At 56.1% G+C, this 16,810-nt stretch overlaps 3 protein-coding genes across 3 annotated transcripts; 1 reads left to right on the top strand and 2 right to left on the bottom strand.

Moving 5' to 3' along the window:
- Nucleotides 1-252: 252 nt before the first annotated feature.
- On the bottom strand, nucleotides 253-2,336 carry GCG54_00002666 (putative HECT-type ubiquitin ligase-interacting protein creD; the record flags this gene model as incomplete). Its single annotated transcript, XM_045402753.1, has 4 exons — nucleotides 253-1,122; nucleotides 1,176-1,938; nucleotides 2,010-2,153; nucleotides 2,272-2,336. The coding sequence occupies 4 exons, from the start codon at nucleotides 2,334-2,336 to the stop codon at nucleotides 253-255; spliced, it is 1,842 nt and encodes a 613-aa protein (XP_045269371.1).
- Nucleotides 2,337-9,704: 7,368 nt separating this feature from the next.
- GCG54_00002665 (putative catabolite repression protein creC) lies at nucleotides 9,705-11,960 on the bottom strand (the record flags this gene model as incomplete). Its single annotated transcript, XM_045402752.1, has 7 exons — nucleotides 9,705-9,766; nucleotides 9,840-9,915; nucleotides 9,988-10,182; nucleotides 10,248-10,533; nucleotides 10,596-10,972; nucleotides 11,023-11,190; nucleotides 11,244-11,960. 7 exons carry the CDS (start codon nucleotides 11,958-11,960, stop codon nucleotides 9,705-9,707), a joined length of 1,881 nt encoding a protein of 626 aa, XP_045269370.1.
- Nucleotides 11,961-14,310: 2,350 nt separating this feature from the next.
- GCG54_00002664 (Mitochondrial Rho GTPase 1) lies at nucleotides 14,311-16,276 on the top strand (the record flags this gene model as incomplete). Its single annotated transcript, XM_045402751.1, has 2 exons — nucleotides 14,311-14,320; nucleotides 14,403-16,276. 2 exons carry the CDS (start codon nucleotides 14,311-14,313, stop codon nucleotides 16,274-16,276), a joined length of 1,884 nt encoding a protein of 627 aa, XP_045269369.1.
- Between the last annotated feature and the right edge of the window lie 534 nt (nucleotides 16,277-16,810).

The following is a 16,810-nucleotide window of genomic DNA, read 5'->3' as shown; positions in this document are numbered from 1 at the left end:
CTTCCCTATACCGTCCCATTGGTCCCCATATGCCCATTATCGCAATCCGTGTACGTGTGTTAAGCAGCCGCAGAGTCCTGGTGCCTCAAGGCGCATATCTAAAGCCTGTAAATATCAAAGTACCGCCTCACTCAGGTCCGGTTTCCTCCAACGCCAATGCCATGCCGTAAAGTAGTGTCTTCCACCCTCTATAAAGTATAATGAAATCAAAGAAGCAAGGTTGCACATCTTAATGCGTTGCGTTCTGAAGACTCAGTACACACGCTCACGTCCTTGGAGGAGGTGGAGCCTGCGGTCATCGCCACCCTGGACTGCGTGCAGCAGGGAGGTCATGCTCGCGGGTCGATGCCACGAGCGGTGCGAGCCACCTGGTGTAGTGGGCTCGCTGCCGGTGCCACCCTCATGCTCGGGAATCATGCTGAGCGGGTCCGCAACGGGGGCCTCACTCGCAGGGGGCGTGTTCGGGGCGCTCATGGCAGAGAAGTAGTCGGGGAGGGCATCGGTAGTGCCTCTGCGAGCAGGTGTCTTGATGGCGGTGGTGTAGCTAGGCACCTTGCTCAAAGTAGCCATGTCGGGGAAGTCGAGGTGCTCAGGGGAGTTGCGGCCTGACGGGCCTGATGAGTGAGAGTTGGAGTGCTCCTCGTTGCTGTTCTGACGAGTAAGTGCCGCAGAATGCGATTGCGAACTCTGGCCAGTGGGGTTGGACGTCGGGAAGGCGACATCCTCGGTGATGGCGTTCAAAGAGTTGAAAGACGTATTGCGTTGCGAGGGGTCGAGAGACACGTTGTGGAGACGTTGTGAGAGTGCTGCGGGGGCGACACCATGGCTATGGCTGTTGGACATGGCAAGACCTGCCAGGTTCTCGGAGGAACCAGCGCGAGACTGTGCGTAGAAGGGACTGCTGAAGCCAGACTGGAGAGCGGGGGTCTGGAAGCCGCTCATGTCGACGTCTTCGTACAACTGATCGAGAACGTGTTCTCCGTATCCAGGGGGAGCGATTCGGGTGACTGCGGCTTCGGCGGCGGCTGGTGTCGTGCCGGGATTCTGATCGACGAGGACTCCATGCTCATCGAGGGGCATGTTGGGAGAGATGAAGATGGAAACGGGGAGAGTGGCTCGCAGCTGGCGCCTGTTAGCTTCTGTCTGCACCTTTGTTGTGGGTGACAGCAACATACCTCTGAAATGTGACCGTCGGGGTTCTTCAGGGCAACCACAAGCTTGAGCTTGTGTCGCACCTTGATTCCGTTATGGTTGAGGTCCTGAACACACTGTCGCAGTCTCTTGGGGAGGTTCAACTTCTTCTCCACCATCCAGCCCTCCTGACCAGTATCTTCGATAGTGTCGTGCCAGTGCTCTTCCCTGTCGACCTCAAACTTCCAGTTGGAAACCTCTCTTTCTGTCCTGTGCTCCTTGAAAATGTTGCCGGTAGGTCCTTGCAGTGTGCACTCGCGGATCTCAAGCATCTTGACTGAGATCTCACCCATCTCCAGACCCTTCAACAGCGGGGTGAAGCGCATCTGGAGAGGGACGGAGGCGCCGAAGACGACGGCCTTTTGGGGGATGACGATGGAGTAGTCGACCTTGTTCGGCCAGATGTTTTCGACGCTCATGGCATGGAGGAACTCGAGGGCGGCGGGTTCGAGGGTGCGGATAATGCGCAGAGCCTTGTAGGCGTGCAGATCGTAGGCAAGCTTGCCGCGGGCGACGGTAGCCTTGAGCTTGTAGGTGATACTCGCTTCGGGGATTCCTTCGACGCTCTCGGCCGTGTTACCGGGCAGTGTGAATTCGAACGGCCACTCATAGTTGCCGGCCGGCAACATGGTGTTCTTGCCACCAGCTCCGCCGACGAACGGAGCCCAGCGGTGTTGGAGCAGGGTAGTGGTCTTGTCGACTTTTTGGCTCGAAACGCCAGAAGCGGCGCTCTTGGAGTAATCCCACCTATTGAAGGGGGGGCAGGTCAGCTGGCCGATCTGCAAAAAAGTCGAACCGGGAATAAGGGGCACTCATACGATAATCGGAGGGTGCCGGTGAGTCGGAGGTGAACATCTTCGATCTTGAGCGGAGTGGGCAGACACAGTACTACTACGCCCTTGAGAATCTGGCCCGCAGACTCGTCTTCTCCGCCGCGAAAGACAATGAAGTCATTGTCTAGTCTGTGGAATGGCCAGCGTTAGTCAACGGCGCTCACTTAGAGAGTAAAGAGGGTTCTCGAAGCAGAGACGGGGAAAATTGTCCTGGAATTGGAGAGACGTGGGGCAGAAAAGCGCGTACCTGATCTCAAAGAGGGAAGCGGCATGCTTGCCCGTGACGGTCGAGAATGGGTTGAATGACGGCATCTTCAGATGACATGAACCAAGCAGTATGCCTGGCAAGAGGAAAACGGCCTAAACATCGAGGAAGGGGAGGTCTGGAGGCGGGCTTGTATTTATTGACCGGGAGCCTTTCAGGGTACGAAGATACCATGGGTACATTCGTCAGATCAAAGGTGGGCTTGGTCGCAGGCAAAGCGCAAGCACAAGCACGATTAGCAACCGCAAGCTGGGATGGCAGCGAAAAAAATGCGCCGGAGCCTTCATCTCACAAACGGGCAGCCCACCATGGAGGGGTGGACAACCACAACCTGACGACGTGGGCGTGGGCATGGGCGTGGGATGGCGAAAGGAGGGCGTGGACGTGGGTATCGATGGTGGGGCAGAGGCAGGTCGGGAAGAGATCCATTACCCTTGACGGGAGAGCGAGAGAAGGTCCACGTCCAGTGTTGGAGGGACTGTTCCTTGTTCAGGGACCCTAGAAGGCCGAACCTTGAACGGAGTTGGATAAGGAGGGAAGAATGGGACGAGGCCTGGGCCTGGCATCTGCGCTTGCCTGCGCCTGGTACGGCGAAAGTGAGGACGATGAGGGTCAGCGGCAGACACCGAACAAGGAGGACGGCCCAAAACGGAGCCGGGGGGGCATGGCGAGCAAAGAAACGACAGGAAGTGCAGGGCTGGGTCGACGCGGCGGCATGTTAGTTGACGGATACGCATTACGGGATAAATCAGTACGTATCGTGCGATGCGTGGCAGACGGAGCGAGATAGGGAACGAAGAAAAGGTACGGGTGGTACGTGCGTCACTAATTTTTCTGTCTTTCTTTCCCTCCCCCTGGCAGGCAGAGATTGTGGCTTGCGGGAGAGAATCCCGAGTCGTTACCGACTGGTTTACAGCCCCCAACCACCAGCACAGTACACAGTCAGCAGCTAGCAATAGCCACAACGGATGGGATCCATTACGAGCCTTGAAGGAGTCGAGAAGTGAGCGTGGTTGGCATGCGTGTGCGTGAGAGAGGCGCGCCATCTGCCCTGCCCTGGACCGTCTATCATGGATGACAGTGGGTTTGGCGGCGAACATGCCCTGTATTCTGTGTATTCTGCACTCCGTATCGCCGAGGGACGGAAGGGAAGTGGGATGGATTTTCAGAGCTCCTTTGCCTCAGTCCTCCGAAAGAGGGAGGGATAGGTAGAGGCGGGCAATGACGATGCCGCCAGCAGGGGTGTGTGGGATGAATCATGGTCAGTCTCTCGGTCAAACAACCTCCTTTTTCCAGGTATTCGCAATGAGTGTGAGTTTGCATGCACACTGCTTGGCCTCTTGACTGGGTCTTGTGGTTGGCTGTGCGGCTACTGCTGGTGCTGAGTCTGAGTCTAAGTGTAAGCCTGAGTTTGGGTCTCTGTCGTGTCTGACTCTTGTCACAATCGATATCACCACCATCACCACCGCCATCACTAGAGGTCCGACGAGGCGCGGCATCTCTCCGTCCCTCCCTCCATCCGCGTCGGAGACGGTGCGAATGGTGCTGATGGTGCTTAGGGCTGGTGTGGGCTAAAGAAAGCCCGCAGCCACGACGTGCTCTACCTGAGGGGTGGGCTGCCTTAGCTGTCCGGCTTGGCGGCTCCCTTTGACGATACGCCATGTAATGCAAAATACCTGCTTTCGTAATTGCGTCCGATAGGTCGGTCGTATCTACGATTATCGTGACCACGGATTATCGTCAGATTGGTAAATTTCTGCCTCATTTGGGTGGTGGACGGCAACTCGTCAAATTCCCATTGCTCATGTGGTTACGATGCATCGGCGAAAACAAGAAAATTACCTAAAATGCGACAACCCATGCGTAAGAGAGACAGACAGGGGAAAGAGAGTGACGATGAAGGAAAAAAGCAACTGGAATCGGAACACATGGTTCGAGCGCCTGCAACCGCTCTGCCCTGAGTCTGTCGTCTGGCCTGATTGGAGGTTTTCGGCAACTGCGCCCGGCTGCGATCCTGCGCGGGCGCCTCTTTCCAGCGGCAACCTAACGACTGGGCTGGACTGCAAAGCTGCAAAGCACACGGTGAGAAGTGATTGTGCGCTCTCTTGCTCTCTCTCGCGAACTGCGATGGATGGCTGCATTTGCGAGATTCCGCGGTGACTTCGTCATTGCTGCAACATAACCTGGCTATTGGAAAGCAGAGCAAGAGTCAGTATCAACAGCCGAGCTTCAACCTGAAAGACACACACAAAAGAGACGGTCTTGCCGCCTCCCGCCGTTCATCTGACGGATCACGGATGAGGCGACGGATGGCCGAGGGCTGCCACTCACTGCCACCAGCCATCGCCACTGATTGGCCCCTGCATGAATCGTGCCATGGAAATGGAAGCCAGATGGAAGCTGTGGAGCTGCGCTGCACCGTGTGCTTCCATCGTCTTGGCACCCATCTTTCCTTGCGCGCTTGCTTGGCTTGACCTCCCTCCCGTTCAGAGTTCTGCCTTCCTCCAACTGCCTGGCGGCGCCAAGCTGATTGTCCGCCACAATGCTGTCGCCTCCCGCCTGCCCGCTGCAATATGATTCCAGGTAATGACTGCCCGTCTGCTTGACACCAAGACGCCCGTTCTCGAAGCAAGAAGTTGGTTGGGTGGGTCTGCGTGGGATGTTTTCTATTCTGCCTCGCCTGCCTGTCCATGTCCTGTTCCCAATCCAGCAACCCGAGCTTCCTTCCGTACATTACGGATCCGATGTTCGCCCGGCGTCTATTCCTACATCCCGCACGCCGCAGACCGCAGGTAAGGTACGAAGGCAGGCGCAGAGTCCCTTACAGAATCCAGGTCATGCCCTGCGGTGTGCGGTGGTAGTTGTCTCGCTGACCGTCAGACCGTCTCTTGCCGCCCGATCCCTGCCTCGCCCTTGTTGGTTCGGATATCTCATCGCGGGCAGGTAAGGTAGCTAAGACAACGGCCTAATCTAGTCACAAAGCGCCAGCAGACCGCCTCGAAAACGCCATCGTCACCAAATGTGGCTTCGACACCCGCCTCGCCCGTCTTCACGAAACGGAAAGAGCCAAGACTCGACGTCTGGAGGCTTGTTTTCTGTTCAGCTGCCAATCTGCTTTGCCTGCGTTCTGGTCTCGCCATGCCTATTGCCCATCACTCACCACAGCCAACGAAAGTGAGGCCTGTTTGCGCTCTATACGGGCATGATTGGCGGACCCCCACTGTCCATATCGACGATGATGGACAAGTCGAGGCCAAATGGTTCATATTGCCGCTTCCAAGGCGATGCAGCCGGCGGTCATGGGCAGAGTCAATCAGGAGACCGTGGAGGAGGGCGACGCGGGGTTGTCCCTAAGCTCGAATCCGAAGTGGCATTCAGACCATGATCAGCACTTGCTTCTCCATCGCCATGTGCGACATCAAGACCTCCATTTAGCTAGGCAGATTGTTTCCCATCACCGAGCCATCACCGCAACCTCAGCCTGCACCTGATGGCCAGAATCTCACGATATGTTCGGGCGGGAGTGCGGGCGGTATCCCGCGCAGTCCATCACACGGGGAACCCGGCAGCAGAAACACCGTCCCGCGCCTCTACGATTCTGCGCCTCACGACAGCCTTCCGGGGGTCTCGCAACTTGGCTGCCAGATGAACCAGAGAGTCTCACACATTGGGGCATGACCCCTCCGTATTGGCATCTGCAGGCTGGCGGGAAATCGATGCAGGTCAATTTATCCAGCACCTCTGGCAGGCCCGTTTTCGCGGTTCAGTATGCCGCATGCAGCATTCTCAGCAGACAAAGGTCCTTCCAGACCTTCCAGCCCGTACGCCGAGCCGGTCTCCTGGTCTGGGCATCTCGTTCTGGAGCAGGGATCCAATCCACTGCGTTGAGTGCTCTGTCACCCCCTGGTCGGGACCCAGTCTGCTTGGGAGATCGTCACCAGGAGACACGGAAGGCAGTTTGGCAGCTGGCCCGAGCCCTGCGATGGGAATTTCTCCTGGATTGAGGGTTCGGTGGAATCCCCACCGATAAGCACCAGCCTGTGCTGCCTGCAAACCGGGATCCCGTCGTTTCTCGTTCCAGTTCTTAGCGAAGGGGCCTTTTGCTCCTGGATCGCGAGCCAAGGGCCCAAGGGGGCCTGTCTTGCCATCCCGTCAAGTTCCGGTCGTCAATTTGGATTCACGATGCCGCGGTAGCAGCGCCTTGCGTCTTCGACTGCCACTTCAGCATGCATGACGAAGCATATGAAGCGGAAACAGGAATCAATTCATCACCATACGATATTGCGGCAAGTACCGTTCACACTGCGACTCTTCTCCAGTTTCGAGGGCTTTCAGAACCCTCCCAGTAGAAGGAATCAAGACCGACAGAAGCGAAAATCGAACGGGCCGTTCACCGACTCGCTGTGGATTCTTCGCTGAAATTCAAGCGATGGCGCCTTCAACCCTGCTTGGGTTTTTTTTTTTTCTCCGAGTGTGTGAGACTTTTTTTTTCACGCGTCCACGCCGACGGTGGCTGGCAGCCAATAGGCACCGCACTAGGAGGAATGGCTCCAAGATAACGGCAAAATTACACTAAAACGCAAAACCACCGTGCAGCGGTCCGAATCCGCACCGAGTCCGGACGTACGCCGAGCGATTTTCTTTCAAGATACGGACATGAGTCTCGGTCTATGGCGGTCATTCGCCGTGATCCTCCGGCCATGTTGGTCCTAGTCAGACAGTGCTTGGAATGGAATGCCTGGGCACACCCTCACCGAAATGCTAGTCGAGATTGTATCACGGCGAACCTCAATCTCATACTCGACCGGCGCCATGCTAACTCAACTGGCTGCAGCTACCCGTCGCCACAGTCAAGCTTTCTTGGTTCCCGTGAATCCTATCTATCGTCTTGCCTGAAGTTGCGCAACGCTGTGCCGTGTTAGGCTGGCCACGCATACAACGCCCGCTCTTTTGCCTTGGCCTGCAATTACAAGAGACTTTGAATGGTGTCAGCATATCTTTGCTGCATGATGCACTATCTCGAGGCTCAAGATATCCCAGTCCACGGATACAAACCGGCGCAGAGGGCGGGTAGCTAGCAGAAGCGAGCTCAAACTATTACCCACCACCAGCACGAATAGACGTTCGCCTGCAAAGAGCGGTTGGCCCGCTCGGCCAAGTTTCATGGAAACGCGAGACGAGGCCCTTCACTTTTTGCAAGGAACCAAGGCCCAACACCCAAAGAAAGTCCAGGGTCACGATGGCAGAATCGAGGTTCCAACAGCACGCGGTGTGATTAGCGCAATTTTCAGGTTGCTCTGAGCAAACATGGCGTCCCAACGGCCCAGCTCGCCGACTGCCGCAGATGGCATCCGCAGCCACGGGTCTCCACTACACCACCACCCTGGGCGTGTGCAAAGATAGCATCATGCCTGCTCCTGATGTCAGATCAGTCGGGACCCACTGATATCAACATGACATCTCTTGCGCAGGTCGCAGTCTCTTTGGCCCTTACCTCAGCGTGCAGCGCATGTGTTTTCTCCGTCGTCTCGTCTGGGCTGTTCCGGCCTCGCCTCAGCGCACATCATGGCCTGAGCATCGTTCACTGCTCATGTTCGCCTGCGTGCGTAATCGACTGAGGTCCGTCGGAACCCAGCGGGCGGGTCGTCCGGAAATCTTGCACCGCACCGTTTTAATTTGACCGTCCAAAAAGTGCGGCAGGCCTATTGGAAGCTGGTGCAGAGCGTGCGTCTCCCTGTCGCCATACACGGCGACGAGCTCGCAAAGGTCCGAATACCCAAACAGGCCCATCGTTTCAACCATCTTGAGCCTCGATGGCCCATCTCGGGCACCAAGCTGACTCACGAAGCTTAGCCCCATCTGAAATCTCGCCAACTACCGCTTCCCATCCCCACCGCGCGCCGAAATCTCTCACCATCGGCCCTTTGCAGCGGTGAAAAACCAAGGGGGCGCGTCTCACTGATTACAAGCATCGAGACGTGAACCTTGATACCCGCCGGCCGCACTATGCAGGAGACCGCAATCTGACCTCTCATGAGCTCACCTTGAGCCACGGTGTGGGACCAGTCTTCAGCCTTGCCTCCTGGCTCGGTTTTCCGACCTCTCATGTCTTTTAAACTGTTGTTGGACCTGCACACAAACCGCTCAAAGTGGATCGGCTTCCCGTTATCTACGTCTACGCCTACGCCTCCGATTACGCCTTGCCACTAAGAGAGGGGCTCACCACCACAACCCAACCAGAGAGAAAAATTCAAAAATGTCCCTCGCACGCACGTGGATCTCCCGGTACGCCTGCATACGGATACATTTCAAGACGCCAGGGCAGCCTCTTGCGCGATGCGACTGCATAATACACGCACTGCGGCTGCACCACTGAAAAGTCTCCATCAACGACATCCAACAAACCTATCATCAGTCTGCCCTTTCAGCCTCAAGCTTATGTCGCCGCCGTATCAGGGTTCAGCATCAACAGCATGTGAAAAAGGTATCCGCTCAAGCTTTGCAAAGTTTCACAAGATTTGAGTGGTTTTCCACTGGTACCCCCTTGGTGGTTACTGCGACACCCTTTTCTCTATTCCTCGTCGCATATCATAACGTGGTGGAGAATCGGGAATTACCTTTCCTTGCTTCGAGACCAACACGCACCCAATCGAATCCCCGAGGAACGGGCATAGCCCATTCGATATTCGCATTCGACATGTTCCAGAATTCTGGACGTTGCCTATCTCTATCCGACCAGGGGCAGGCGGCACCTTAAGAACGTTTAACCACGCGAACCGTTCGACTTTCCTTCCGACTTCTTTTCGTGCGTGGACCAGGACGTCTCACCGGCCGGTCTTCCGCGTGCGATACCACCCGGCAACCGCATCTTAGTGCATCCGGGCCCTGTGTCTCTCTTCACTCAAACCACATGTGAGGCGACACGGGTGCACGAGAGCAGCAGCGGCGGCGGCGGTTGGTGGAACCCCCACGCCCGCTTGGTGGCAGGCAGGCAGGCAGAGACTAAGAGCCAGAGCTCCCTCCCAGGGGTGACCCAAGAGACCAAGGGACCGCGGGCCCAGCCAGCCATGTCGAGCCCACCACGGAGCCGCATCTCGATTGTGCAGCAGATGCAGACTTTTGTCTCAAAGGGTCCTGCGGTGGAAGCTCTGACATCTTGATCCTCATTCACATGCACAGCAAACGTCATGATCATCCCGTCCTCGTGGGCGACGCGTACATCACCATTTCGAACCGCCAACACTGCCACCTGCCACTTGAACAGCTTCCTGCGTGCATGATTATTTTGGTACCGACCCTGAAGTGTGAAGCGTAATTGCTCGTCGCATTTTTCGAGCTACTGCTAGCGCAATTGCTATTCATACGCCCGAGCTCTAGTATATCTGCATCGAAACAAAATATAAAACCAACGCCATCTAAGATGCTCCCTCCTTCGGCACCGGAGCATCTGTCGGCCTGTTCCACGTCCGGATGTGGCCTGTTTTTGCACCCATGTCAGCACGGCGGCTTTTTTTATTTTCCTGATGCTGTCGGCGTGAGGTCAAACTTACCTGACTTGCAGCTGGTGATGATGGCCTCTTCTGTGAACTCAAGCCAGCATAGAGGGTGGGTATCAAGTGCTTTGGACTGCGAGCAGGTCAGCAAACAGAAAGCTTCAAGACGAGCAGCTGCAACGTAAAGAGGAAAACGTAAACGTACGGATACGGGCGGAAGCATGGCAATGCGCGCACGCGGCTCTACGGGATGCACGACGCTGCTCTCTTCGTCGTCGACGGCGCCGCCCGATAGGGTTGAGTTGGACCGGATGCGGCTCGCTGATGTGTTCGCTGTTTCCTGCCTCTGCAAGGGATTGGCGAAGCGTGAGGACACGGAACCCCGGTGGTGAACGGAAGCCTATTTCTGTTCGTCAGCTTTCCCGCGTCTCTTTGGAATGCGTGTTTGGGTCAAGAGTAACGTACCGCTTTGGGTCTGTGAAGCATGCCGACGTTGAAATCCCAGAGACACAATCTGCAATCTTCGCCGACACTGCCGAAGCGGTAGTTTCTATCGTCGCAGCGCCACGGGTCGAACGCTACGGACGTCACCCAAGACTGATGGCCTTGACAGCGTGCCACAATGGCCGATTCCTCAACAGACCAGATGGAGATAAGGTCGTCTTGGCCGCCCGTGAGCACGTACTTGCCGTCCGGAGACCAGCAGACGCTGATAAAGCCACCGTAGTAAGAATGATAGAGATCCAGCAACCTATTATCACATGTCAGCGAAATCGTCCCGCAGAACCCTGAGGGTAAGAGTGATGAACATACTCCTCCTTCAAGTAGTCAATGATGCGGAGAGAGCCGTCCTCCGATACCACGGCCAGATGTCGGTTGTCGGGGCTGAAAGCGAAGGCATTGATTCGCTGGTTAGATAGCTTCCATGATGCTACCGGGTTCGTCTTTTGATTCTTGGATTGAATCGACTTGTTGATTTGGATCTTGAGGTTGTGGTTGACGTTATTTGTCGCCTCGCCCTCCCCATTGGGCGTGCCGCTGGCCGCGAGCTCTTCCTCTGGCGAGAACTGGGCGTCCTCCTTGTCCTTGTCGTACACCACCAATGAACCGTCCATGTGCGCCGCCAGAAAGAGACTCTCGGATCCAGGAATCCATCTGATTTCCGATACTGGCGTGCCATTGATGATGCCCTGATAGAGTCAGTTGCCTGAATGCAACCACCAGAGACCTGGAGACTTACGTTCTTGTTCAAACGGGTGTACCGTTGTGATACTGGCTCCCACCAGATGATTTCGCCAGTGGAGAATCCCATAATGACGTCGATATGCGATATGCTCTTCGTGATCGTGTTGACGTCGTGGCAGAGGCAGTGAGCCTTGGTGAACAGAATCTTAGTCAAGTAGTCCGCCTGCCGCAGGTCAGTGTAGGCTCTTCGCTGGAACTGCTTGGCGCAAACCATACCTTTGACGCTGACGACAAATCTAGCCATTGGAAAGCACGGTTAATGTTGGCAAAAGCAAAGACTCCGTCCGTCGGCCGCTCTTGAAGCTTCTTGGCAAGGCTCTCGTTTACAATTACTCTAGAGATGAACGACGAGTTGCTCTTAGTCATATTGTTCTTGGGCTTTGGCACCTTCTTCTTCGCAGCGTCCTTCATGTTGGCTGGCGCGAGCGCCGTGTTGCCGTCGCCAAACGCCGGCGCCGCGGCAATCATTGTCATGGAGTTGGGTTGCGCATCGCTCAACGAGGTCCCGCCACCACCGTCGCTGCTGAGCCCGGCCTCAGTCGAGTACCGGTCCTCGTTGGGGTGTTCCTTGATATCGCCGGTGAGGGACAGCGTCGTGGCCGACGACCCCTTGTAGAAGAAGGGCGGTGCGGCGCGCATGTCCAAGCTTATGAGGGAAAGCTTCGTGCCGGCGGTCGCTGGCTGTGGGTTCGTCGCAAGCGGGTTCGGGTTCACGACGGGAGCTTCGGAAGGATGGGGCGGGGGCGTCGCGAGGTGAAGGTCCTCCTTGAGAACGTAAGTTCCCTCTCCGACCAGGAATTGGTACTCCGGGCCTTCGGGGTTGGACAGGATGTTGTTCGTCTCGATCATGGGAGCGATGCCTGGGCCGAGAGTGCCATAGGCACCCGAATGCGATGGGTATCGCGGGGGAGGGGGCAGGACGCTGTTGTTCATGGTCGCACGAGGGCAGACAGTCAGCCGGGGTTCTTATGAGCTTGAAATGTGTTGTAAGAGTGCCTGGCAGTGGGCATGTAGTGCTGCAATGCTGTGCAATGGATGGCCGTCGAGGTTACACGAAGCGTGTATCCGATGGACGCAGAGTACGATGGGGTTACGTCGGGTACTTACAACATGATGGGCGATTAGGTTTCCTACGATCTATGGGAATGCAGTTACGAATTGGACGGGAAGGAAGGAAGCACGCGACAGTCGCAGCAGAATTGAGGTGATTACAGGTCGGGGTTCGGGAAGGTGGTTCGTCGTCGGCTCCGCCTCACGTCACTGGCGGCAGCTGCAGTGGAGGTTCTGGGAGGTTTTGGGTGCGGCACCGGGGCGGTGGAGGCTGATAACGAGGACGGACGCTTCGGGAAGGTCGCACAGAGGATGCTGCGCAGTATGCGACAGGAAGTGAGGCTTCGCGGAAAGTTCGTTGATCGGATGGCAGCGAGGTCGGAGCGGAAGGATTGGCGAAGAGGAGGAGGAAGTGGTGGTGCGCTGCGCCAACGACCAGACGAACTCTAGAGGTTCTTGGACAGAGCTGACGACCTCATGCAAGGTAGGCGAGGGCGGGAGTCTTTAATACGGCGCGGGCGAGGTTGGGGGGAGGGGGTTCAAGGCAAGGAACAAGAGCCTTCCTTGGGTTCGGTTCGGTTGGTTGGTTGGAGCTGGAGTTGGAGCTGGAGCTGGAGCTGGAACTGGAACTGGAACCGGAGGTGTCGAAGTGGAAAAGGGCAGGGCAGGACGGGATAATCAACCCCAACCCAGCGACGTGCTGGTGGTGGTTCCCTTCTTTTCTGTTCTGGTTCGTGTCCCCGCCTTCCATGGCCCCGGGGGCGCTACCTACTGCAGGTAAGGTAGGCAGGCCCTGGGGATCACTGGTCAGCCATGTCGGTATTGCGTGTGTGTCCTCCAGGATAAGCCGTCCAAGTTGGCTGCAGCTGCTTCATTGCCCATGGGCCCCGTGAGGGCAGGTCAAGGTCAGCCTGGGGTCCGGAGAAGGATTGCTGCGACGTGAGTGGTGGGCGACTGCTCCATTTTGGCGGGGGTGGCAGCACCTCTGGAGTGACGCTGCAGAGCCCAGGCGAGTCGTCCCTGACGCCCGGGTTTAATTGAAAAGTCCACGTTCCAATGGCCGGCCTGCTGTCAATCCGACTCGGTGACTGGCCGCGCAAAAGTGTGGGGTAGGTAGGTAGCAAAAAGCTGGAGAAGCAGCTGTGAGGCCATTGACAGTCGCTTTCCCGAGTCTGAGCGACACTGGACAGGGCACAGGACGCATGAGGTGGGGAGGAGTTGGCAGTTCCATTGGCGCAGTCAATAGAACGGACTGTTGGGTCGGTCGTCATCAAAACACACATCTTTGGAGCCGGTCTGCTGCACCACCTCATCTGTCTTGGGACGTGTTACCGAGATTTGCTACCAAGTTGTTGTTGAGTGACCTTGGCCACTTAGGATTATGGTAATAGACATTACGAGGAACGGGATATGCTGCACATGTATGTTCAACTGAGACACATCGGACATAAGGCGGAGTTGAGCAGATGATTTGGATAGGTATCAGACATTACTGAGGTTATATGCGGATCAACAATGCGTGGTGCACTTATTATTACGGATACTCGAAGTTAGGTTCATAATACACGATGATGTGTTATGTGTTTACATAAGTTCAGCTTAACCGCTGCAAAGGTATCTCCGTCAAAACCTCCTTCACTTCTCCCAAGTACAAGCAGTTCAGGACTTCTGTCCACCCAAATTCTTCAGCAAAGAGCACCAATCATAATACCAACCAAGAAGCACACATTCCACGGTCATGCATAATAAGACATTGCTGTCGGGTCGTGCTACACTCAGCCCGCTGGATTGGACATCGGTCGCTTATCAACCTGCACCGCACAGCGCTGATCCGCTGATCGGGTGCTCTCTCGGGCGGGTCTTGCATCCCCGAAGGCGCTGGTGCCGCTACCTTAACCGATCCCTTAAGGTACCAGCAGCACCTTTCCAGCTGTCCCCCACCAGAGTCATCCTTGCAATTAAGGTCGTCATTCGAACTCTACCCCCGTCAACCTGCAGATTCCCGTCCTACCCGCTTCAGAGCTTCCCAGATTACATTCCATTGCTTCACCCGAAGAAAGACACCACCTCACTCCCCACGACCGATCGTACACACGAGCCTCGAGCTTTTGGCATCCATCGCCGTGTGCGCCCGAGTCTCGTCCCTCTTCCGACAGCGTTCCGAGACCGCCTTGCCATGGCATCGCAAAAAAGCTTTCTCTCCGCCTCTGATTAAGCTTCAACTATCACGAATATGGCTTCTGGTAGGTGGCCTGACGAACAGCTCTTCCCGACCTCGACAGTTTGTTTCCGAGCTTGGAACTGACTTGCCTTGCCTCCATCTAGTACGAATCTGCGTTTGCGGTGACGAGGGCACCGGAAAGTCCAGCCTCATCGCCTCGCTGGTCAAGGACGTCTTCATCTCCAACAAGATCCAGGCCGTCCTCCCCTCCATCACCATCCCTCCTCAGCTCGGGACCCCCGAAAACGTTACCACCACCATCGTCGATACCTCCGCCCTGCCTCAGAACCGCACCACGTTAAGAAAAGAAATTCGCAAATGCAACGTCATCCTCCTCGTCTACGCCGATCACTACAGCTACGAGCGTGTTGCTCTCTTCTGGATGCCCTACTTCCGATCCCTCGGCGTCAACGTCCCGGTCGTCCTCTGCGCGAACAAGTCCGACTTGACTGGCGATGGAAATACACCCCAGGTGGTCGAGGGCGAGATGCTGCCCGTCATGGCCGAGTTCCGCGAGATCGATTCGTGCATCAGATCGAGCGCGAGGGAGCACCGGAACGTCAACGAAGTTTTCTTCCTGTGTCAGAAGGCCGTCACCCACCCCATTGCCCCGCTATTCGACTACAAAGAGGGGAACCTCAAGCCCAACTGCGTTGATGCATTGAAGCGGATTTTCTACCTTTGTGACAAGGACCAGGACGGCTTCCTCAATGATCAGGAGATGCACGAGTTCCAGGCCAGGTGCTTCGATAAGCCGTTGACCGCCGAGGATCTCGAGAACATCAAGCTTTCCATCACGAAGACACTGTCGCCTTGGTCGGCAGAGAAGGGCATAGACCAGAGAGGCTTTTTGCAGCTGAACAAGATTTACGCCGAGAAGGGCCGCCACGAGACGATATGGATCATCTTGCGCAAGTTCCGCTACACCGACAGCTTGAGCCTGGAGGACAGCTTCTTGCGCCCCAAGTTTGATGTGCCAGAGTACTCTTCGGCAGAGCTGAGCCCTGCCGGCTACCGCTTCTTCGTGGACCTATTCTTACTGTTCGACAAGGACAACGACGGTGGTTTGAACGACAAGGAGCTGGAAGCCCTCTTTGCACCTACACCCGGACTTCCTGTTTCCTGGGTTGAGACGTCGTTCCCATCTTCAACTGTACGTAACGAGGCAGGGCACGTCACCCTGCAAGGGTGGCTCGCACAGTGGAGCATGACGACGTTCATGGAGCCAAAGACGACGCTTGAGTATCTTGCGTACCTGGGCTTTGAGCCTGCAAACCCACGCGAGACTACTACCGCTGCTCTCAAAGTCACCAAGTCACGCAAGCGCAGAAGACGCCCGGGTAAGGTTGAGCGCAACGTAGTGCTTTGCTACGTCCTCGGTGCCTCTGGGGCGGGCAAGTCGTCGCTCCTAGATGCGTTCCTGAGTCGCCCTTTTGACAGCTTGTATCGGCCCACGATTAAGCCACGACGGGCTGTTAACAGTGTGGAGCTTCCGGGCGGAAAACAGTGCTACATGATACTCGAGGAGCTCGGCGAGCTGGAGCCTGCCATTCTAGAAAACCAGGCCAAGCTTGACGCCTGTGACCTAATTTGCTACGCGTACGACTCGTCGGATCCCGACTCGTTCTCGCACATTGTCGAGCTGCGCAAACGCTACCCGCAGCTTGACGAACTCCCCAACATCTACACCGCCTTGAAGGCGGACAAGGACAAGACGATGCAGCGCAGCGAGATGCAGCCGGACATGTACACGTCGAACCTCATGATGAGCACTCCACTTCACGTCACCGTCAAGTGGAACAACATCAGCGAGCTCTTCATCGCCTTGGCGGACGCGGCAACCAACCCGAGCACCGCTTTCCCGAGGAGCGAGGAGCCGCCTCCGGATAGGACCAGTCTGTACCTCGCGCTGGGCGCTACGGCGTGTGCTGGCATTGCCGCGTTCATGATTTGGCGGCGATCGACGACGTCAGCTTAGAGGGCACGGTTGAGCAGTGCCGTCCACACTTTCAAATTGCGTTTCAGGGAGTTGGCGCGTATTCTGGAGTCTTGATCATTGCCCGTTGGAACACACAATTATGATACCCAACTCCGCCCTACATATAAACAACAGGATCTTAGTCTCTAATCAACCTAATTGTAACATTATCTCCGGCAAGTTTCTCTTGAGGATCCTATTCGTGTAAGATAGTTGTCTGGTGTTGGTAGTAGTATGTATTCGATTCGTTTTGGCAAACCAACGATTGCCCCGATGACGCTGTTGACCTGTTGTTTGCTTACCTTCGCGGTGACAACAGCCCAACAGCCACAAAATTTGGATTATTTCGGTCTGCTTCATCGTCGTTTCCTCGACAGCCTGTCTAGTTCACAGTAGACGTTCCGATACACAGAACTCGTGGCTGTCAAGAGAGGAACAAAAAAAAAAAAGGGTAAAAAAGGTTGCCCGGTGGTTGGCCCGGGCCTGATTCGAACGACCGGGCCCGGCGGCATGTGCCTTTGCTGCCAACCCAGC

Source organism: Colletotrichum gloeosporioides (genome assembly GCF_011800055.1).
Source record: "Colletotrichum gloeosporioides strain Lc1 chromosome Unknown consensus_13, whole genome shotgun sequence".
Taxonomy (NCBI): Eukaryota; Fungi; Ascomycota; class Sordariomycetes; order Glomerellales; family Glomerellaceae; genus Colletotrichum; species Colletotrichum gloeosporioides.
This window is presented reverse-complemented; position numbering and strand designations above follow the sequence as displayed.